Raw genomic sequence first — 24,540 nt, forward strand, 5'->3', positions numbered from 1 at the left:
TTCTTCATTTCACATGAGATTTTTTAAGGACTTAGAATAATTATTTATTTTCATACAATATGGAAAAGGTAGCAATATCAATGCTTTAGTGTCACAATTAAACATATACTTGCTTTGAGATCACCACCCAAGTGTTAGTTGACATCAAATTCTCTGACTCCCTCCACACAAAACTTCTTACTAGGGGTCTGTTTTGAAAGATCCATGACAACATGTTGTGCAACTCATTAGGCACCTCAACTACTACTAGCCACCAAACTTTCCATTTTCCAACTACACACTAAATGGAGAGATGAGCATTTATCTTTGGCATAAGCCATTGCATAGATCATAAGTGTAAAATCTACTCTTTCTAACTTGCATCCCTTTACAATTCGACATTGGTCGCGTTTCATAATGAAGTCTAAAGTCGAACCATTGTATGATAAATATACTAATCCATAAACACATTAGAATATAAGTGCATTACATTGTATTATCAATATAGTATCACAAGTCAATACCTTTTGTGCATTGCACCTTGTAGAAACGAGCCATTGTGTACTACACTTTAGTCAGGTCAACAAAAATATTGTTGAACTCATCATACTTGTAGAAAATAGTTTTTCTAGGTTTGCTTCCTTCTACTGCCACATGCTTCTTGATAAAAAAGCATTGTCCTAATCACTCCAACTTGGTATGTTTCATGTTTGTCGCATTGATCTAAGTCGAAATGGACAAGGCAAGACCATATGTTTTATCTCGTTGTGAGCTAGTGCATTTGCTATCATGTTGTATATGGCATTGTAACCCTATTTGACTAACCCTAGATGTATTACACATGATTTGGATTTTTCCCACAGACAAAGATTTAAGAACATCCATAAGAACCTCATTTAAAGTAGCAAGGTAGAGTGTTTGATGTCAAGGGTCTTTCAAATTTGCAACTAGATGCTTGCATTTTAAGAATGCCTTGAGAAGCTCTAACTATTGACCCTCACCTTGGCCTTTAACATTGTTGAAAAAGTTTGTTAAAAAAAGACACACATCATTAGGAAATCATTCATAAATTTAGGTTGTCTTACAATCAATAAGAGATTGCAAACCTCAATGATTGCACATGTCTTTTTCATGCTCCACTATTCAGGGATAGTGACAACATTGGTAGTAGTTGATGTTTTTTTTAATTGTAACCCATGGGAGTTTGCTTGCACCTTTGCAACTTCACTTTTGGAATGTTCTTATTCTTTTCCATTTGCTGCAAAAGCAATTTCAATCAAGCATTTTCCTCCTCCAAGGTCAAATTTATTTGTGTGTCCTTTGCCATCTCTTGTTTCTCGTCTTTAAATTTCTTTGATTCTTCCTCGAGCTTCTGCAGTTTATTTTCCTTATCTTATAGGGCTCTTTGCAACACATTTAAATAACCCTAGGATTATAATAATGATTGATGAGTGTTATATAACATTAATTGAGAACATTGATGCATATGAATATTGCTATCTAAGCATTTGCAATAACCTAGTAAACCTTGTTCACCATTTCCTCTAAAAGGTAGATTTTGCCTAGTGCTACGATTGTTAGGATATAAGGAACCATCTATCCAAAGGCTAATATTTTTATTTTCCTCTAAATGATATTAGGAAGTAGTTGTTTCATTAAGGCCACACTTACCATAAACGGTCCTCATAATAGCATACTCTTCATCCATACGAATATGCAAATCCTCTTTTGTCTTACAATTATTTATGTCTTGAAGGAGTTTCATTAGGAAATGTAAGGTAGGAGAGGACATTCAATAGATTAATTTTGACAATACGATATTGATTTAGAAAGATTAGAAAATAAAATGGAGCATGAGAAATACTTAGATGCATGTATATTATGGTTAGGCACCATTAGAGATGGACGAGACCATTTTTTGAGAGGGGAAGAAAAAAGTAACTTATGGGATTAAAAAAATTAGCCCAGCTTGTTGTTGTGGTGCTTAGAAGAAGCAATGGAGTATAAAATGGGTATATAATTACCTCTACGAGTCCTAGACACCACATTTGTGGGTATTAAAAGGAAAAAAACTAATTTGGCGGCAATTTAATACACAAAAATATGTGAAAGCTAGGTAGCCTTTGGGACATGGGGAGGGGGGGATATATATCATGTGTAAGATGGATTCTAGTCAAATAAAAAATATTAATATATAGAAAGAAGCAAGGCATTCAAAAACTATTATCTACAAAAATATATTGACATTTTAATATTTGTGGGGTAAAATTTATTGGTGAAAAATCCTTCTTACACAAAATTGAATGAAGGGGAAGTAAAATATTTGGGACCAATTTCTCTTCTTCTGCGTATGACCTTTTGTATCGTTGCTCTCTCTCTCTCTCTCTCTCTCGTTGTCTTTTCTTAGGAGCCTCGCGCTTCGTCGCGTTTTTCCGTCGTCGAAATTTTCTTCAGGCCTCTGCTTGAAGAACACGCTAGGGTTCTCGTCGGGCCTAGGGTTTCGCCTGCAACAGGAGGCGCAGGTTTCTGCGCGAGCGTCTTTCTTGTTCATCGGCACTTTGCGTTGTCTTGCTCTCCCGTTTTCTGGCGCCATGGATGAACCCGTGGCGTCACCGGTCAGGTTAACTGTTCCGAGCACATGAGCAAGCCTTCAGACTTCATTACGAAAGCTCCCATAAATAACAGGCAAGTTCTTTTAGTCCTAATTTAATCAGGTTCACAAAGACAGCCAACTGTAGGAGAGTATTGTGCTTGTCATTTCGCTTGTTTTGTTCTGTCGATTATGTTGTTCCATTAGATATATGTAATGTATTTGCAGTTAAAACTGATCATCAGCCATCAAGATGAGCATGTAGATAGCGTGTAGCTCTACATTGCTTGCGTTTCAACAAGGCTTCCATAGCTAGAGCACATTATCACTGTGGAGAGACCGGGCTGAAGTTTTGTTTTTTGTTGTTGTTTTTTTTTCCCCCTCTTCCAAAAGCTGAGTTCAAATTTGGCTTGATTCCAGCAGCTTGACTGTGATTGTGGGGAGAACACCGTGCTCTATTGTTGCTACTTGATTCCGGCAGCTTAAGCACCCTGGCGCTGATTTTGCATTAATTTTTGAAGATTTTAATGTCTCACCCTCGAGTTACAGTGACAGTTGGACGAGGTGGTCAGGTAATAGCTTTGAGAAGCTTGACTGTAAGGGTAAGTGCACATAGGCTCTTCCTCTGATTTGACCTGAACTGCTTGTCTATTTTGGCTGATGCAGAGAACGGCTACTGTTGCATCAGGTGGAATGTATTCAGATCGCTATAGAGGAGCAACAGAGAGCAGAAAAAGATCTGTTAAAGATCGGTTAGGAAGCAGCTTGCGAAACATATCACCTTTGGGTTATCAAGGCACCAGCAAACGGTATTACTCTTGCCCTTTTTGCTATTACTAAGTATCTGTTAATTTAGAGACATTCGGAGTGGCAATGATGTGGCCTATGGTTAAATGTGATTTAGTGCTAATTCAATGTATCAATGTATAAGCAATGATCTACGTAAATAGGGTTACATATGCAAGGTGGTTGCATGCGTCCATACACTTACGATACATCCATTGCACACATGTTTATTGTATATCTAATGCCTAGGAACACCTAACAACTTGGTCTATATGGAGGGTCTAGGCATATTCCCAATACAAACTTTGGTATGTGAATGAAGTCCCCTTTGGAACAAAGATGCCAAGTGGACCTTTATCTCAGCAAGAGCATGTTACACCATGAAGTCACCTTGAAACACCATGTTACATGGAAAAACACTTCAGGGATGAACACATAGGAGGCAATAAACTATACAAACATAAATGCATACTCAAGTTTCCTAAATTTAGGTAGTTTTAGCTAGTAGAGAAATGGAGGAAAGTGTGTTAAATCAGAATGTTTCATCATTGGATATCATTGAATGGTACCTATAGTGACATCCTTGAGTTTTAGATCATTGGATAATATGGAAGGGTAATGGTGCAACGCCCATCCATGGTGATATAATGTTAAAGGATTTAATGAGAGAGAGAGAGAGAGAGAGAGAGAGAGAGAGAGAGAGAGAGAGAGAGAGAGAGAGAGAGAGAGAGAGAGATTAACATCACTAGTAGTCAAAATAACCTATGGACCAAATGTTAAACACAGTTATGGTATGTTTTTCATGGATAAACCCAATCAAAATGCAAACTAACCAAAAGACAATGTGATAATGGCGCCAAATTACACAATATTGGTTCTCTCTCCTACCATCTATAAGATTCATTATGGGGTTATAGTGGAGGGGTACTAATTCTACGAAGTGAATCCTATTGAGAACATTCAATTATGGTGAGAGATGATAGCTTGGATTCTTCAATGATTTGGTGGGTGTCGCCTAGCTTGAGGGCAAGGCTTCCCAACTTTGCATAGCTTTGTGGCTCCAAATGTAGTGATTTTAGAGAAGTTTCGTATGATGAGTTGGAGCATATACTAGGGTTTAGCTTGTGTTGTTTGTGCTGTGGCCTTGAAGAAGTTGTTAGGGTCCATTATTGCATATCATGCATACCTGCAAGCTACTATTTTACTTGCTTGGGGCTTGGTCAATGCATCTTGGTACTTTCAATCTCTAAAAGAAAAAAGTGCTCAATGGCTCTGGCTAGGGAATATCATAACTCAACATAGTATACCAAACCTCATCTTGGAAGAGGTGGTGGTAGTAGTCTCGTATCTCATGGTAGGTAGGATACTTATATATGCATTGTTCCTTTGTTTCTGCCTCTTGCATTGGCATGTTTGACATGACTTGTTCTCTTGTGCCTCTCTAGAATATTTCCTTGTCTCAATTGTAAGTTGGTATGAGAAGGCTTAGATTTGCCCTATGGCAGATCTCACTTGAAATAACATGGACATGCACGTATCTTGGTTTGGTAATGAAACCATCATTTAAAAGATAAGAGGAGATGATCCTTAAAGGTTATATTTGTTTCAAGTGGTGATGCTAGTGAGATCTATGTCGTCTTAATGTCGATCCTAGTGATGGCCATCGCAATGACTTGGTTTGGCTCAACATGGGTGAGTTGCATTCTAGGTGCATTTGAGTTGTATTACAATGGGGGTAATGTATCTATTTGAGCCCATGGTCTCTCAACCATGTACTAGTCTTGGCAAATCAACATTTTATGTCCCCTCTTGTAGCAAATTGTGAGTGTAGTGTCAAATGGGGTCACTTATTAGGAGTCTGTGCTTGTAGTTTATGTTTCATCATAATCAGTGGTCTCTCCATCTTTTGCCATCCACTATGAAAGTTAGGTTTTTAGAAAACAATCGCATACGTTATGGTTGGGGTGGCAAGCACGTCAAAAAGCTGTATCTTTGTATTTGGCTCTTGAAATTGGATTTGGATGCACACTCTTTGGGGTAGTGATGGTTGTGAGACCTAGTGCGAATGGAAAACTTTGGTTTTGAGAAAGTGAGCCGAAGGTGAAATAGAATTATGATCACTCCACTAAATTAGCTTGGTAGGTGAAGTGTGCTATTGATGTGGCATCAACTAGTTGAGGTATTAAAGGTCTAGGTTTGGTCTTACCTAGATTCACAAACAAATCCCTTTCTTTACAAAAGTTGGTTCTCTAAAAGCAATTCCATTCATTAGGGTTGGGGTGACAAGTGTGTTAACAAGCCATATCGTTGTTCTTGGTTGTTGGAATTGGATTTGGATGCTCTTTCTAGGGCAATGAGAGCTGCGAATCCTACTATGTGTCTAGCATTTGCAGCTATCATTGGATGGAAAACTTTGGTCTCGAAAAAGTGGCCCCAAATTAAACAGTGAATGATGCTTGCTCCCCTATATCACCTTGGCAGGTGAAATGTGGTGTTGGTGTGGCAATCAAGCTAGTTGAAGTATTAAAGGTGATAGAATTGGTCTTTCCTAGATTTTCAAACAAATCCCTTTCTTTGAAGAAAGCTTGCATGGCACTAGATGGCATTGTAATTCCTTAGAAGAATATTAAATTAGCAAGATTTTACAACATATAGTAAGATAGGGATCAAGGCTTCTACAAGAGTTGCTTCTAGTTGCCAATCCTTTCAATGAAATCAATGATCTCATTAACATGTAGTCCAAAGAGTGTAGGTGAAAGGGGGAAGCTTGGCTTCATCCTTGTCATTCTTTGGATTATGTTAGACATTTGCATTGTTGCTTGTAACCTATCTACCACTGATTCAAAGTATGAGGATCCCCCATATTATCGCTGATGATACATGTATATATCATGGAGTTGATGGAGCTACTTGGCTCATAGTATTTATCTTATGCCTTATGGAAGTCCACAAAGCAATAGTATCCTTTGTCTATGCCCTCCCTCTCCTATGATGTCTTGTAAGGTAAAAAAGTGGTCAAGGGTGGAGTATCCTTGTCTACATAGAAAGGTGCTTTATACCCATGGCTCTCAACCCATGTGCTCAACTCATGCTCAAGAGTAGAATTAAAAGTCTTGGTAACTTGGCTACAATATAACCATGTGCTTGCAAGTTCTCTAGGGTTGCTTGCCTTGCGGATTAGTGCTATGGTAGTGGTGGCTCAACTAGGGGGAAAACCCCTCACATAGGATCTATTAAAGTTCTCTAGGGTTGCTTGCCTTGAGGGTTAGTGCTATGGTAGTGGTGGCTCAACTAGGGAGAAAACCCCCCCACATAAGACCTATCAAATATGTATGGTAGCAAGGGAGCCAATAGATTGCTAGCATGTGAAAGATGCACGATCACCATCTATTATGGTCCCATGCTTTGTCCTTTTGTAGGTGGTGGATAGCTCCATTTAGTATGGTAGTGTGGTAAAACTAGCCTTTCTTCTTGGAAAGGATGGTAATTCCCTGATTAAGCACTTAATTATATCAATCAGCAAGTAAACATAAGTTGAAATGCATAATTTACCTTAATAATCTTGGACAATAGACATCTAGTTAGTCTTGAAATTGGCGCTCCTTTCAGTATTTGTTTAACTTTAATTACTAATGGATTGAGTACAAGTTGAGATTCCACAATCGGCTTTGCCAATCCAAAAGCCTTTTGTTGTACATACAATCAATAAGCAATTTGGGCCAATTGTCCCTGATTTTCACCTAGGAATTGTACAAATGGAACCACCAACTGGCCAAATGTCATCCCAATTTACAATGGATGACCTGGCATGTGAAATCCTTGTCAATTCCATGAATTTCAAGTATTGATTTTAGTATATGATGCCTTTTCTTGTTGGTACGAGTTCTAAGGTGGTTTGTAAACTCTAATTTTTAAAGAAATTTAGGGTTTACAGTAGAGATCTCTTTGCCCTCCATCAAATTTGGTTGAGATTTGCTCAAAATGGCTGAAAAATGTAGAGATCTCAGGAGAATGGGTTGCAGAAGGTGCGAGAAAGCCAAGATGAGAGAGAAATTTGATTTTCTTTACGAGAAAATCCTAAATTCTACCTGTTGTTTGCTCCAACCTGCATTTAATGTATTCATCTATTGTTAGGCACCTCCAAAATGCTATTGTCTGATCAGCAACGTTGTTGCCAGCCCTTAGAAGGTGACTCCTTGTTCCTTGCTTGTTGAGGCTCCTAGATGCCTGTCTTTTGCAACAAATTGTTGTTCTCTAATTAGAAAATGGACGGACACACACACACACACACACACACACACACATATCTTTCAAGATGTAAATTGACTGAATGGTTGAGACCCAACTTCCCAAAACGTTTTCTCAGTTTGCATGTGTATTTTTGCCAAGTAGTAGGCTTCTAGACCCATTTTTCAGCATTATATAGTCATTTAATTACTTTTTAGAATTAAATAATCTTGAAAATTAATTTCATCCCTTTTGACCCTACCTAAAATTAAAGGTGCCCATCCATAATTAAATTGACTAGGCCATTTGCAACTTGGAGTGGTCTCCAACATGTGTTGATTCTTAGGTTGACAGTAATTATTTTAATTTATGCTAGTCCCTATTGAAAATTAGTCCAGGATTGTTGCTAGAAACATGTTGGACGCATCCATATTTCATATTTCTCAACTATTTTGACCATCAACCATAGAAAAGCATTAATTTAGCATAAAGCATGACTGAAACTATCTGAAACCAGCCTTCCTCCTTGGATAAAGTGATAAATAAGTTGATTAAGTACCAATTACAACAAGCATAAAATTCATATAAATTGAAATGCTCACTTTACCATTTTAATAATTAGACATTGGACACCATGTTGGCACCAAAATTGGCGTCCTTCTTTATCTTATATTGCAAATGGAAGGAGTATAATTGAGATCCTCTGATCTCCTCCGCTAATCCAAGTGCCTCTTGTTGTCAAAATTGATCAGCAAGCCTCCAAACCAATTTGCCCTTTGGTTTGCTTGGGGATTGGCCTTCACTTTGCTCCTTGAAAGACAAATTTAGCTCCAAATTTGATATTGGCTAGCTGGCCTCTCGAATCTTCTTGAAATTCCTCAATTTCGATTGCTAGAATTTAAGTCCTAGGCCCTCAATTTTTGAGCATGCATCTGGAGGCATTTGTCAAAACTCTAATTTTTGTTGTAAATTAAGGTTTACAGTAGAGATTGATTGAAATTCTTTGATGGCTCAAACTGTTGAAAAATGCTAAGATAACTTGAGAGAATGTTGAGGGACGAGAGAGAATGCTGTAGAGAGAGAAATTTTAGAGTTTCATCATGAGAAACATTGAAAAATTACTGCTGTCCTACTCAAACGGCCATGGAAGTTATCACTTAGAGCTTAGAACCACCAGAAACTGTTACCACCTTCTATATGTTGTCATCTGTACCAAAAGCACCTTGGTCTGCTCTCACCTGCTCCAGGAGGGCTCCAAACTGTTGTTACATGTTGTAGGGTTGATCTTTGGTGGTTGCATGGGCAAGTTTTCCCAAGTGGATAGCCTTCTAATTCCAGTTTTCAACACAATGCAACTTATCAAATTATTTTTTAGAATATTAAATTTAAAAATTGATTAAAAAATTATTTTAGTACTAAAAATTTAATTTTACCAGTGAATAATAGTAGATGATGGTGACGCTAGTGGAAAATGCTCCAAATGCAAGGCTTGATAATGGAATAGGGCGCTTGAAGTAGAAGAGGAAGGGTGAAGGGGAGGTAGCCACGACTGATCAGTGAATTGATCACCAATTGCTACAAATGTATCCTGAAATGATCACAAACTCGTTGCAAAAACAGATTGACAATCAATGCAAAAACTGATGTATATTGAATCTAAAAGTGACCATAAATGGTTCTCAAATTGATATAAAACTGAGTTGAAACTGATCAGAACTTTTTTTCCTCAAAATGTAGGCAAAATTCATGCCAAATTGATCATAAGCTGACGCAAAAGTATAGTTCTAGTGCTCGGGTCAAACTTATACTCATTTGCATACATCTCAATGTGATTAGTACACTAAGTAGTGACCTTATGGTAAACATACTGTTAGTATAGTACCTTGGATGCATGCTAAATATATCCGAGATCCACTACATATGAGAGCTGTCCACAACTTGCAGAGTGGAAGTGCTACCTTTCCCTTGAGCATCAGGCGATTACCCGGATCCTTATTCTATTGAATCTGATTGAGCTTGAACTAAAGTTGGCTCTAACTGAAAGGCATCTAGGTAAAGTTGCAACGACCGAGGATGGTCTGTCAAGTCATCCTCTTCCATCCATTTGGCATCCATTGGTGAATAATTTTGAAATTTCACCAAGCATCTCTTAGAAACTTTATCTTTGACCTTTCTTTCCTTATGTTTCAAAATCAGCTCAAGTACTAAAATCTCATCTAGCTTCTCAATCTCAGGTTGAATTTCAATAGACATATCTTTTGGCACATCACCATGAAAAGGCATTAACAAACTGACATGAAAGACATTGTGTATTCAGAAATGTGGAGGTAATTTCAGCGGATATGCTATATCGTTGATCTTCTTTGACACTTCAAAGGGCCCATAGTATCAACTTTGGATATCTTCTTTCTCTTTCTTTTATCTTTTTCAGCCTTGCCTTTTCAAAATGCAGCAATACATAATCGTTCTCTGCAAACTGAAAGCACATCTATAACGATCGATTGCTCTCTTTTGTGTTTTTTGTGATCTTTGAAGTGCATGCTTTATCTTTGTATAGGCTGCATCCAAGTTTTCCACATAACAATTAGTCTCAAAGATCCTTTCCTTAGTTTGCAAGATATGCGCTATCTTCTTGTCACCCTCAACCACCTCAAATGGAGCTTTGCTAGTGGAACTATGCACTGTGTTGTTGTAAGCAAAGTCAACCAAGGGCAAATACTGCTTTCATTGTGTCTTGCGGTTTGAAACTCAAAAGATTTAACATTGTGGAATTTGCATCCTCAGACTGACCATTTGTTTACGGATATATTCTCAAACACATGAATAGGTTGCATTAGACTGCTGAATGAAAGTCAAAGCTTTGAGCCTATCTTGTGCACCATTGAAGGACTCAAAACTTCACTGCTTTACCTGTCAGAGTGTAGCGATGCGGAAGCGTAGGATAAAGACTGAGAGAGAGTGAACACAGAGAAGAGAGAGAAAATGAGAGATTGTAAACTCAGAAAATTTTTGGTGTAGTATGCTGTATAAGAGTGTAGAAATACACAAGGGGATAGAGGAAATATCTGCGTATGTCTCCAATTGGATTATCTCGATCTCCGTCAGCCCGAGCACAGTCTGTCTCAGCCAACAGATCTCAAGATTAGAATCTGAAATGATGAATGCTGGAGTGTGCCACAAAATCGGCTATAAATAGCCGAAAAATAGGAAATTCCAAGCACCAAGTCGATTGAATTTAATGGAGCCGACTGTAGAAAAACTGGCCGACTGCAGAAACCGTGCCATTTGGCACCCTGTCCAACCAGCTGATGTGATATTCACTTTGCCCGTACTGCTCTGTTGCCCAATTGGCTGACTATCCAGAAAATGGCACATCTAAAATGCCTGATGTAAAGCTGTCTTGGTCTCTCGGACCTTTTGTGCATGATCCCCTGTTAAAATCAAATCATCAATATATAACATAAACAACACACGACCAAGCTCGGAAGTGCATACATAAAGTTGTGGATTGGCCGTAGAGTGCTGATATCCCAACTTCGACTGAAGAAATGAGTCAATCTTCTCGTTCCGTGCACGCGGAGCTTGCTTGAGACCATACAAGGCCTTCTTCAACCTGTAAACTTTCCCATCTGAGGATCCAAAGCCAAGAGGCTACTCAACATTGATCTCCTCCTGCAAGCCACCATTAAGAAAGGCCGACTTCACATCCAATTGATAAACAGGCCATCTCATATGGCCAGCCAAGGCAAGAATAGCTTGAATAGTCGCCATACGAGCAGTGGGAGCAAAAGTATCATGAAAATCAATGCTCGAGTGTTGAGCAAAACCTTTAGCAACAAGGCAAGCCTTGTGCTTGTCCAAAGAACCATCGCTAAGGTACTTGGTCTTGAAGACCCACTTGACACCAATCACCTTATTGTGAGAGGGACGAGGCACAAGAGACCAAGTGCCATTCCTCTGAATAGCCTCTAACTCGGCTTTCATGGCCTTTTGCCAATGATCACAGACTGCAAAGCCTCCTTCACTGAAGTGGGCTCTCGATCGTGCATAACACGGGTCAGCAAACAATAGTTGGAGCAAACAAGCTCCGAAGAATGTGCCTAGTTCCTCTGTGACCTTCATGGTCCATCCTGTGGTTCCCACTCCTCAGGGATCCCCTCGATCCTCAAGGACCCCCTCCATCCTGTGGTTCCCACTCCTCAGGGACCCCCTCGATCCTTGAATCTCGGAGTGTGTCACGGGCCCAATGAGGAGGAGGACGAACCTCTCTTCGTCGCTCTCCATCTGTTGAAGACGCAGGAACATCCACCGGCGGAAGCTCCTCGGGGGTTACTAGTGGAAAAGAAGACTCTGAATCAAAAGAAGAATCTCCTTCAAGAGGCTCAGGTTCCAAAGGAACTGTCTCGAGAGCCCAACTCTCCCTTGGATCTCCAAGGACGGGGTGCTTCTCACCCCCCTCTCTTGCCAGAACTTCCACGAACTGCACATCTCGGCTTGTGTAGATATCCCGCTTAACGGGATCAAACAAACGATAATCTTAAGACTGGGAGCTATAGCCAACAAAAACTTGGTGTCGGGAAGCCGCCTCCAACTTAGCACACTGCGTCTTCGGAATGTGCACATAAGCGTCACACCCAAAGATCCTGAAATAAGAGACATCAGGTTTAGTCTCGAAATAAGTCTCAAAAGGTGTTATCTTGTCAACGGCTGAAGTGGAAGATCGATTGAGGATGTGAAATGCGGTAGCCATTGCCTCGGCCCATATAAATCGAGGTGTTTGTTCGTGCTCCATCATGGTGCGTGCCATCTCGATCACACTTCGGTTCTTCCGCTCCAAAATGCCATTCTCTTAGGGAGTGTTGGTGTTAGCAAACTCCTGGTGAATGTCCCTATCTGCACAAAAACGAGCAAACTCATTAGACATAAATTCACCTCTCTTGTTTGAATGCAAGGTCTTCAGTCGCCGGTCAGAATGGTTCTCCTCAAAGAGAAGCCAATCCTTGAAGTGAGAGAAAGTCTTCGACTTCAAAGTTAAGAAATAGGCCCAAGTCATCCTGCTGTAGTCATCTACGATCAACATGAAGTACAAGCTCCCCTTCAGGGGCTCGGTCCTCATCGGGCCACAAAGATCCGTAGATACAAGCTTTATGGGTGAAGTAGACCGCCTAGAAGCTTTTTTGGGAATCGTATCTCGATGTAGTTTCCCACGAATGCAGGAGACACATGGTTGATGGCTCACCACTATGCTCGGCAAACCTCAGACAAACGACCCTTGCGATGCCTTCGGAAGGTACTCGTAGTTCAGGTGGCCAAACCGAGCATGCCAGAGCTTGGATTGTGTCTGAGAAGTAAGAAGAAGATAAGTAAGAGTCGAAGAAGACTTCAATTTGTAGACGCCATTCTGCTCATACCCTGTAGAGAGAACCTTCTACGATCCACGATCAAGGACTCGAACAATATCATTGTCAAACTCCACCAAGAGGCCAAGAGCACAAATCTTATGGACCGAAAGTAAATGATACCCCAAACTTGGCACATGCAACACCTCAGAGGTGTGGGTACTACCACGTCCATCTGGAATAAGCTGTATCTCACCTTGCGCAGCAATAGACACAGAAGAGCTCTCTCCAGTGAGAATTTGCCAATGTGAAGGTCGCAAATGGGCAACACCAACGGAAGGAGGAGTCATGTGCCATGAGGCGCCACTGCCCACAATCCACTCTTGAGCTTGGAGAGCTGTCATCGCAGCATCAGAAGTCTTCGATGTAGAGTTCTCAATGACTGCTAAGTGTAGAAAAGCAGTTGATGAGGGTGCAGCCACCGCTCCAGAATACTTCGTGTCCTTCTTCTTGGTATCCTTCTTGTCCTTGTCGGGGTAATCCTTCTTCCAGTGACCGGTCTTTCCACAAATATAGCAAGTCGATTCCTTCTCCTTGTCCTTGGATTTGTTGTTCTCCTTCTTCTTCTTTTGGTCCTTCCCCTTCTTTTGAGAGGCTGGACCAACCAATGCCTCCGATTTGGAAGCATTCTGTCCCTTCAATTGTTCCTTCTTGTCCAAGACCATAGGAACCAACTCTTCCCACCGAAGAGTCGACTCTTGCCCGGATGCAATAAGAGCGGAATAAAAAGTACCGAATCGTGGCGGAAATTGGGATAGTAAAGCGATCGCCATGTCTTCGGAGGAAATAGGCTTCCCCGCATTTTGAACCTGCATCTGAAGCTGCCGAAGCTTGTTGATGTGTTTCCCAAAGCAAAGAAGACTTATTCACGGACAAGGTTCGTATCTGCACCTCCAAAGAAACCCTCTTCATCAGGGTCATTCGGTTGTACATTTGATCGAGCTCCAGCCATATCTCACGAGTCACTGTCAAGTGCTCGATGTGAGCTATCACGGCTGTGGTGTAAGACAGGAACATAAAAGATCGAATTCTGGCATTCAGTTTGTCCCAATGAGATTGGGCCTTGATCAACTCTGCTCGAGCATTGGAAGAGAGTTTGGACTAATCCCTCACTGAGGGCCTGCTAATCTCCTCCATCACTAGTTCTGCCAAATCATAAGACTCCAAAATGGCCAACATCATCACCCGCCAGATGCGATAATTGTCACCATTAAGCTTTTGATCTAATGGAAGAGCTGGTAGGACATGCACCTTCCTGTCCATGATCGCTTGGAACTCCATATGAATCTCTGTAGACATGTTAACTTGCAATACCTGCACAAACACAAAATCAGCCCCCTCTTACTGTGAAAACACAGCCTTCTAGGGCTCTGGTTCCTCCGTTGCCCAAACCTTCTTCACCCGCCGCAGGCAATGAAAAGGTAAAATCTGCAATGAAAGGCCTCAAACGCAGCCTTCCTCCCCTTCAAACAGCAATAACCTGCAGCAAATTCACCGATTAGACTTCTTTCCTGCACGCTCACGCTCGCTTCAGCTGTGATCCGATGCGCAGCCCTCCGGCTCGCCCTCGAATTATGGAAACGTAGATTTGTGTCGCGCTGAAATCGCCTCTTTAGATAGGTTCAGCCCTCAGTCAGTCCATCTTCACCGCTCTGATACCATGTCAGAGTTCAGCAATGTGGAAGCGTAGGACAAAGATTGAGAAAGAGTGAACACACACACAGAGAGAGAGAGAGAGAGAGAGAGAGAGAGAGAGAGAGAGAGAGAGAGAGAGAGGAGACTGTAAACGCAGAGAATCTTTGGTGTAGTATGCTGTATAAGAGTGCAGAAATACACAAGGGGGCAGAGGAAATATCTGTGTATGTCTCCGGTTTGATGACCTCGATCTCCATGAGCCCGAGCATAGTTTGTCTCAGCCAATAGATCTCAAGATCAAAATCTGAAATGATGAATGCTGGAGTGTGCCACAAAACCGGCTATAAATAGCCGAAAAATAGGAAATTCCCAGCACCAGGTCGGCTGCATTTAATGCAGCTGACTGCAGAAAACTGGCCGACTGCAGAAACTGTGCCACGTGGTACCCTGTCCGACCAGCTGACATGGCATTCACTCTGGCCGTACTGCTCTTCTGTCCAACTGGCCGACTGTCCAGGAAATGACACTGTCTAACATTACCACCCTCATCATAGTCTTTTGTTGCCCCTTTGGGTGTCAAGTTGTCATACACTGGTTGGTGCAAAAAGGGCGCACTCTCTAAATTTACATCAAAACCAATACCAAATGGAGCATTTGCATGACCAACATTGGTTCCTTGAGCCCCATAAGCATTTGGGGGTGTTGATGCTTTACCAAACATTCTAGTTTGTGCCCCAAGCATCAAGCCAATGTTGCTATACATAGGGCTTTGCATATTTCTAACCATACATGAATACATTGGGCCTTGCACACCATACATTGGTTGTTGCATACCATGGGGATTTGTGCCATACATTTCCACATGATGTCTTTGTCCAACCATAGCATGAAAAATCGTGCTTCCACCAAAATATCCTAGTTTCCCCATCATAGTATGCATGCGTTGCTGTCTAAAACCCATTGTATTGGCACTTCCATGATGGCCTTGCATGTACATCCTTGTCTCTTAGGTACCAATTGTTTCGCTTCATTAGCCATCTTTGGGAGCTTGGAATGAAGGGTGTGGCAATGCCTTCGGTGCACCTTGCTGATTTGAAGGTGTAGAAGATGCCTTTTTTTTCTTGCCTTTATTGTCTTTTTTTGGAGCTTTAAAAAATCAGGTAAATTGAGGATCCTCTACGAATTCAACAAAGAGATTTGTTGTTGTTCTCATTCGATTCTTGAGCCGGTTATCAAATTCCTCTTCACTTTGTTGGTCATCAGTGTCATATGCCTTGAAGGCCTTGCAACTTTCCCAATAGCAACATTTTCAGCTTGGTGTCCATGATCGGAGCCTTGTCCAAGATCAAGCGTTGCATTTTCTTCATTCCCATGTGAATATTCATATTGAGAGGCATCATCATTGCTTGATTACATCTCATTGTATGAAGACCTATTGCTGTAATTTCTCAGCTGAGAGCAAAAATCAGCACTAGCACAAAGCTTTGGCTTGCAATTAGGTGCCTTGGGCCCACCAAATCAAGGGATTGTGGTCTTTGGAGCATTCAAAAATCGCGTAAATTGAGGATCCTTTACCAATTCAGCAAAGAGATTTCCTGCTATCCTCATTTGATTCTCGAATTGGTCATCAAATTCCTCTTCACTTTGCTAGTCATCAGCCTCATATGCCTAGAAGGCCCTGCAACTTGCTCAACAACAACATTTTCAGCTTGCTGTCCATGGTCAGAGCCTTGTCCAAGATCAGGCATTGTATTTTCTCTATTGCCATGTGAATGTTCATATTGAGAGGCATCATCACTACCTGATTGCATCTACTGTATGAAGACATTGCTGTAATTTCTCAGTTGAGAGCAAAAATCAGCACTAGCACAAAGCTTTGGCTTGCAATCAAGTGCCTCGGGCCCACCAAATGAAGGGATTGAGTGGTATCTTAGCAATGGAACCATGAAACCAACCTTCCTTCTTGGAAAGGGTGGTAATTCCTTGATTAAGCACTTAATTACAGCAATTAGCAAGTAAACATAAATTGAAATGCACAATTTACCTTAATTATCTTGGACATGGCTCCAAAGTTGGCGCCCCTTATGGTATTTCTTTAACTTTGATTGCTAATAGATTGGGTACAAGTTGAGATTTCATAATCTCCTTTGTTGATTCGAAAGCCCCTTGCTGTATATACAATCAGCAAGCAATTTGGGTCAATTGCCCCTTGATTTTTACCCAAGAATTGCACAAATGGAACCACCAATCGGCCAAATGTTATCCCAATTCACAATGGATGGCATCCTTGTTAATTCCACGAATTTCAGGTGTTGATTCTAGTGTACGATGCCTTCTTTTGTTGACACAGGTCCCAAGGTGGTTGCTAAACCTTAATTTTTGCAAAAATTTAGGGTTTATAGTAGAGATTTGCCATTCACAAAACTTGGTTGAGATCTGCGCAAAATGGTTGAGAAATGTAGAGATTTCTTGGGAATGGGTTGGAGAGGGTGAGAGAGAGCCAAGATGAGGGAGAAATTTGATCTTCTTCACAAGCAAACCCTAAATTCTACCTACTGCTTGCTCTAGCCTGCATTTAATATAGTCACCTATTGCCGAGCACCTCTAAAATGTTGTTGCTTGATCAACAATGCTGTTGCTGGCCCTTGGAAGGTAACTCCTTGCTGTCCCCTACTCAATGAGGCCCCAAGGTGGTTGTCTTTTATTGCAAATTGATGTTCTTTGATCAAAAAATGGATTGACAGCTCTCTCTCTCTCTCTCCCCCAAGCTATAAATTGATTGAATGGTTGAGACCAACTCCCCAAAAACGTTTTCTCAGTTTGCATGGGCATTTTTTGCCTAGTGGCAGCCTTCTAAACCCATTTTTTAGCATTATCCAACCATTTAATGAATTTTCAGAATTCAATAATCCTCTCTCTCTCTCTCTTTCTCTCTCTCTCTCTCTCTCTCTCTGTGTCAAAACAAGCCCCCCCGGCCCCCGAAGCAGTAAACTGATGGAATGGTTGAGACTCAGCCCCCAAAAACGTTTTCTCAGTTTGCATGGGCACTTTTGTCAAGTGGCAGCCTTCTAAACCCATTTTTAATCATTATTGAGCTATTTAATTAACTTCAAAATTAAATAATCTTGAAAATCAATTTCAGCCCTTTTGAACTTGGCCAAAACTTGATGTGCCCATCCATAATTAAATTGGCTAGGCCATTTGCAACTTGGAGTGGTCTCCAACTTGTGTTGACCCTTTGATTGGCATTAGTTAATTAATGCCAGTCCCTAGTGTCCGCACCGAGGTCTGATGTCCCAGGGTCAAAACCGATGCCAATTGACCCCCAAAGCCCAATTGGCATGACTTATCACAACTTTTGCCTTTGACACCCACTGCATGCTTGAGGTCCTTGGCTTGCTACAATGAAATAATTGCCATGTGCATCACATGCGCTAAACAACCTTGCACATTTGATCAATAAGTTAATCAAATGTTATCAGCAAGATTAAAGCATCTCAAAATTTCATGTCCTTGTGACATGTGGAAATAAAGATGAAGCGGGATGGTAATTTGGGAGCTGAGGGTGAGGGGGGGTCATGCGTGTGGTGTGGCACTCGTCAAACCAACTATTTTGTGGTACAGATCCACACGGTTGTTTGGATTTCCCCTTTGTATGTAGAATGGCTGTTGTGGCTGATGCCTGTGGAATCCATCAAGAAGAGAAGTGACCAGTAACACATACATGTTAATTAAAATCAAGGAGGCTTGAATGCAAAAATGGTCAGGGTGTGAATGAGTAGAGATGAGAGAGTAAAATGGAGGCAAGTCTGTGCAGATGTGCAACCCTACAATGAGAAAGGAGCAGCAGATGTTTTACCTGATAAACATGTATGAGCAACCATGGCAGGCTGCTATGAGTGCGTGTCTGTCATTTCTTTCTTGAGCTGAACAGACTTCCAACTGTTAAACGAAGTGTCCACAAGAAGTGCAACACAACTTTTGAACCAGTTGTTTGTCTATGTGTACTAACAGGTGACTTAACACAAAACAAGTTGTGTAGTCTTTAATGTTGAGTTTTCATTGAACTTGTAGTTAGAAGCTATAGGTGGCATGCTTATCCGATACATTTACTGGTTATGAGATGTGTGCACTGACTGAGGAGAGTTGTCTTTTAAAATATAATTTGCAGCCAGCGGCAAGAGGGAGGTTGGAGACCAAGTGCTTATGATGATGATGATGATATGACACCAGCCAGTATTCAGGCGAAGAAGCTTCCATTTGGTTGGTTATCATCCTCATTATGCTTTTGTAGATAACTTGAATATGTTTGAGTAGCTTGTCTAGTTTTATGTGAATGTTTCGATTCTGGAACAGTTCCATCTTCACTCTGCAGATGTTCGTAGCAATAAAGAGGATTTGAGACACAAACTCGACCAAAAGAATTCACTCAGAAATAGGCAATTTATGAATGGCCAAGCGAATGTGGTCACTGATTTACGTGAAAGGATTTCAAGGCCTCTTCCAGTTCCACAAGGTCCGAGGGTTATCTTACGAAGGCCACCTCCATTACCCTTGAAAGGTGTGCCTGCGGTTGGAACTTTACCTCCTCCTAATGTTGTTATACCGCACATCAATACAGTACCAAAACCTCCAGTGGTGGTAATATCTCAAAAACAATCTCTTAGAACAGAGTTAATTTGTTTTTAATGATATCTATCTTGTTGCTTTTGCTGTCTTTTGGAGCTATCCAGTTATTTTGTGCTTCAAGCTGTTTGCTTGATCTTTAGACCCAGTTGCATTCCTTCCTAGGGGCTGTGCCTGCAGGACATTTTTTATGCTCAGATGAAAGGTCATGTGCGTGTCCCCCTAGATTGTTTACTGCTGTGATTATTAATTCTGGACTTCATGTTTGTTATGACATTACAGCCTGTGCTTTCTGTAGTGTGTTTAGTACTTTCCTTTATGTATGTTTTGTATGGGATGCATGGGATGAGTGTGCAAATACATCTTGAATTCCAGGCATCATGGGGCATGGCATGCGGGGATAATCTCATCACGACTCAGAATTGTGTTGCTTTCTGTCTTTCACAAATTCTAACATGGATGTCCTCAGCTGACGTGTTCAGCCTTCTTTTCTAATGTTCTAACTTCTTGCCATCCTTGTGATTTGTATTGATTGCTTCTTAAGGTGCTTCTTTCACCTTCAGTCTCTCTTTCTTAACTCTTTCATGTCTTCTCAAGTTCCTTTTATTTTTGTTTTCTCTTTTTGAGACACAGACACCTTCCTTGGGGAAGAGAGTACAAGATTTCTGCTTATAAAAACTAGCATGAGAAGATTCTGACCCACAAGGAAGCAAGATTATTATATCTGGGCTCACCACTTGGTGCAATATATCTAAAAAATCAGGGCCTCTCCCTACACTTCAAGAACAGGCAGAAGAAGTCAGGTGATGGCCACACTTCTAAAGCATGTGAATATGCATGCTTGCTAATTACTATGATAAAACACGGATGCTGAGTGCATAAAAGGATTCCCATGCTCATTGACTCAAGTTCTTTCAGGCTCTCCGAGCCCAACGGTTCACCTCAGAGTCCATGGGGTCACACAAATGCATCTCTGAATCCCCTGGCGCTAGAAAGAGACTTCTCATGGGGTCGCTGGTACAAATCCTTATCAGTCCATACATAAAGTATTTTCCAATGATGATGGTGATCATTGCTGGTACTTTTCCTCTTTGAATTGTTTCAGAGTTACACGGTTATCATTCTATAGTTTGCCATTTTCTCTAACCCATCCTTCCATGTGTAGCTTCCATGGGGCCGCACATATGATAGCTGAATCTTTTGGGATTGTGCCAAATTATATGAGTTTGTGATTCTTTTTGACTTATGGTTGTGGATACGCCTGGGGCACTTGAATGGCATCCAAAGGGCTGTGTGGTAGCCAGTCTACTGGCGAGTCTAAGCGTTGGGTTTATGCAGACTTCTTGAATTTGTTATTTGTTTTTACACATGGTTCCATGTGCAAGTTCTTTCAGGGCATGCGGATCATTTTTGAAATTTCTGCTGTCATGGTCTTTTGTGGATTTGCCATAGTTGCTTGGAACGGGGAACATGAATGGAAACAGGGGGAACGCCCAAGGTCAGGGAACGGGAAGGGGGGACTGGCACACGTTCTAAGTGCCCCAAATATGCATTGCATGACCCAAATTGCTTCAAATTGCACAATAGCCCCCCAATGCTACAAATTGCCCAAATTGCCTCAAATGTACAAAAATTGTCTCGATTGCCCCAAATTGCTCTCAACGGCCCAAAAATGTTACAAATTCCCAAATTTCTTGAATGTCCCTCTAATTGCCTCATACGGCTTCTCTTAGAATACAGTTGGCATAGGCTGATCGTTTGTTGTCGACTCAAATGAGCTAAAGACTGGCATTGCAGGAAATGGTTTGGATTTTTGTCCTTATTTGTAGCGATGCTGTAGCTCAAGGGAGGACTCAATGCTACATTTCATAACTCGATTGAATATAATGACTTAGCTTTTACAATAAAATTGAAACTAAAATGACCGTGCCGGGCAACAAAAATCTATGTTGTTTGCAATGGCAACAATAACCATCATTGTTCCCCCGGAAACACACCAAACCGCTTGCCCCAATACCCCTCAATGCTCAAAATTGACCAAATGTCCCAAAATTGACTCAATTACCCCCATAACTCCAAATTGCCCTAAGTTGCCACAAATGCCCCAATTACCCCAATTTCACTTGAAATTAGACAATATAAATGGGTGATTACCTTGGACTTGAGAATAGGGCTGAAATTTGATTTTGATTTGCAAGAGTTGATAACACATCAAATGTGAACTTTGCATGGACTGATGATTGGCTTTCAATCTTCATAGAGAGAGAGAGAGAGAGAGAGAGAGAGAGAGAGAGAGAGATTAGCACATTAGGCAATGGAGATGGATGAATAGGTGGCAAAAGTGTAACACAAGCAAGAAAAAAAAAGGAAAAACAACAATTTTTTGTCAACAGGCACGAAATGACAGTTCCAAATAGGGAATGGCAGGGAATGTTCCCTAGCCGTTTCATTTCTTTGGAGGGTTTGGAACGCATTAGTCTGTTTCTATAGACCGGAACAGCCATTACCTGTTTCTATGGATTTTGCAATTTCCATTGGCCCATGGTTGTGCATCACATGGGGTTCATTCATTTATTGTCAAAGCTAAGTGGTTGCAGAGTAGTCTTCATCAACTTCTTGTTTTTCATCTTCATCTTCATATTCCACCACTCTTGTAATCAAAGCATTCACCTTTGCAATAGGTGAGCTGATGATCGCATGTTGCTCCTTATCTGTATGATGGCAACATCTCGAAGGATAAGCATGAGTATCCCTTACATAGGACTGCCCATAAGAGTCGCAAGAATCATCTTGGAGTTCACTTGCATAAGGCTGTCCATAGGGGTTACAAGAATTGCCCTGCAGTTCATAGGGAGGGATAAGCATATGAGTATCTCTTACATAGGGCTGCCCATAAGAGTCGCAAGAATCACCTTGCAGTTCACTTGCTTAAGGCTGTTCATAGGGGTCACAAGAATTACCCTGCAGTTCATAGGGAGGGATATGCATAAGAATGGTGCTCCTGATGATAGACTCCAACAAGAGAAGACATTAGAGAGCCATCAATAACAACATCCCAATTTCTTCAACCATGACGTATCTCCACGATAATATCCCATGGTCATCCACTTCCACAAAAAAGTTCAAATTGCTAATCTATGAGCACCCAAGTCTTCATCAACAGTTTGGTTCTTCTTCAACACTAACTTTAATTACAACAAGGCATTGTGCTTTTAATGTCCAAGCTCAGTATTCAATTTTCAACATGTGCACTTCTGCACAACTTCACTCTTTGGGCCAAATTGACTTTCCTACAGTTGTGATTGCCCTGTGTAATTCTAAACCATTAAAAAAGGGTCTCTTACTTGATTTTGTTCAAAAATTTTGGAACAAAAAACTAGTTTTCCTTTTTCTTTTCAATTTCAAAAAGAATGTTTATTTTGGTTTTTGTCTCTGGGGCATTAATCAGTAATTCAGTGACATGTTTGTGAAATACATGAGGATCTATGATTTGGTGATGGTTATGGATGAGTATGTTGTTGCAAGCTTTATCTAGTTTAAGCCTTGGAGCTGTTTCACAAGTGTTCTGGTTGTGTTCAGGTGGAGAAAGCAGATATATCATCACTGCTGAAGTCACTTGGATTGAGCAAATATATAATAATGTTTCAAGCAGAAGAGGTGCACGACAAAACCTGTACTATTTATAGAACTTTTTACTATTTTTTACACTTACAGGCTAAGTACTGAATAGGAGGCGGCAGATGCAAGGCCTGTACTATCTTTAGAAAATTTTTGCTAGGTTTCACACTTTAGAGGCTAAGTACTAAGTAGGAATTATTTTTATGATGCAGGTGGACATGGCTGCCTTGCGGACCATGAGTGATAATGACCTGAAGGAGTTGGGACTTCCCATGGTATGATTGAATTTGTGAACTTTGCATTGAATCTCTGTATATTACATGGGTCCTTGTAGCCTGTCAAGCAAACTACAGTTTTTCAAGGAATCCATAGAGAATAAGCTTGCTAAATGGGAAGTGCATACTGGTTTTAATTGTACAAACATCCATGTGGCCTCATATATGTAGTAATTGTGATGCTTGTTGTCTTAAGACCATCTGTTCCAAAGCTTGTTTCTAATATCAAGTTCACTTCTTCCAGAGTGCTAGAGGATTTCGTTTTTATAAGCATATGATCTATTGTTTCAATATACAAGTCGCATTCTGTAGGTTATAGCTGTTTTTGTCACTGTTTTATTGCAAATGACAACTATTTTGTTCGAGAAATGTAGCTCGACAGTGTAGTTGACTTACAACATCTCATAGTTGTATTTTAATGGTTGCAGATGTCAGAGCAGAACTTAATTTGCACCGTCTGTTAAACATGATAATTAATGATCTGTTTGCCGCTTTATTGCAGGGTCCAAGGAAGAAAATCCTCCTTGCATTATCCTCTAGAAAATTCTAAGTTGAAGCACACAGGCAACTGAAGGTTGTGCGTGGGTGGTTTGTACCACTCTATGAAGATTCTGTTCATATGCAACCTGTTTGGTTGCCAGGCTTTAGTTGTGCAACACAGTTCTTCCAAAGAGGAACTGTGTAAAATCTTCTGACCACCAGTATTCTCTAACTTTATATCTTCAATTAGAATGTATTTTCGAATCAGTGCAGGGACTGGTATTGAAAAGAATATGCCTGCAAGCAAGCAGTTCAGCACAAAGAGAGATTGCAATTGGTCACGTTGTTGGTAGCTTTTTAGTTAATTTTTCGATTCTGTCATGCTGTGCAGAGGTAGTCTCTTCGCCATACTTGGAATATGTGATTATTATTCTAGTCTAGGCTCACACTAGGTTCTGTATTTCATGCCCTGATGCTCGGGTGTGTACCCATATCTGAAATTTCTTTTGACACATCCAATTAAATTTTGTGGTGAAGTCTTGCTCTCCTTTGTGACGTGTTTTCACCAAAGATGGAACTCATGCACCTCAGCTAACTTTCAGGGAAAATATTGTGTGCCAAGTATTTCTTTGGTGTTCTTGCAAAACTTCTAAGTGGGTGTGCAAGGTGGTGAGATATATGGGTTGGCCTGCTGGACCTGTGCATTTCTCTGTTCCCTTTTCCATTTCTGGGCTCCATAGTGCGACTACAAACAGGCTTCACCACCACCTGACAGTTGTTTTGTCTTAAAATGGATATCCTTTCAAATGATTGTGCCATGGAGTGCAAATGGGTTATGCGATGTTTCATATTTGAAGATTATCCTGCATTATTTACTGAAATTGTCAATGCTTCATCTAAATTCAGATGTGTGATTTGAAGTTGT

At 40.8% G+C, this 24,540-nt stretch overlaps 1 protein-coding gene across 6 annotated transcripts; it reads left to right on the forward strand.

Moving 5' to 3' along the window:
* Positions 1–2,328: 2,328 nt before the first annotated feature.
* LOC148022052 (uncharacterized) lies at positions 2,329–24,151 on the forward strand. 6 transcript variants are annotated; one of them, XM_087697656.1, is made up of 8 exons: positions 2,329–2,664; positions 2,993–3,141; positions 3,236–3,378; positions 18,788–18,879; positions 18,992–19,177; positions 22,822–22,899; positions 23,073–23,135; positions 23,638–24,151. In XM_087697656.1, the coding sequence occupies exons 2-7, from the start codon at positions 3,097–3,099 to the stop codon at positions 23,102–23,104; spliced, it is 576 nt and encodes a 191-aa protein (XP_087553782.1). In that variant the 5' UTR covers positions 2,329–2,664; positions 2,993–3,096; the 3' UTR covers positions 23,105–23,135; positions 23,638–24,151. The 6 variants fall into 6 exon arrangements, with proteins under 6 accessions (XP_087553782.1, XP_087553779.1, XP_087553778.1 ...); XM_087697652.1 differs by having other exon boundaries at positions 2,332–2,664; positions 2,990–3,141; positions 18,992–19,257; XM_087697651.1 differs by having other exon boundaries at positions 2,333–2,664; positions 18,992–19,257.
* Positions 24,152–24,540: the final 389 nt, after the last annotated feature.

This window comes from Lygodium microphyllum, chromosome 17 (genome assembly GCF_053477565.2).
Source record: "Lygodium microphyllum isolate KBCC chromosome 17, Lygodium_microphyllum_v1.1.10, whole genome shotgun sequence".
Taxonomy (NCBI): Eukaryota; Viridiplantae; Streptophyta; class Polypodiopsida; order Schizaeales; family Lygodiaceae; genus Lygodium; species Lygodium microphyllum.

Excerpts from the sequence above, each read along its gene's own strand:
- LOC148022052 (XM_087697652.1), top strand. The coding sequence starts at position 3,097 with ATGTCTCACCCTCGAGTTACAGTGACAGTTGGACGAGGTGGTCAG. Across the intron at positions 18,880-18,991 it reads GGCGAAGAAGCTTCCATTTG|ATGTTCGTAGCAATAAAGAG; the intron begins GTTGGTTATCAT and ends TTCACTCTGCAG. Across the intron at positions 22,900-23,072 it reads TAATGTTTCAAGCAGAAGAG|GTGGACATGGCTGCCTTGCG; the intron begins GTGCACGACAAA and ends TTTATGATGCAG.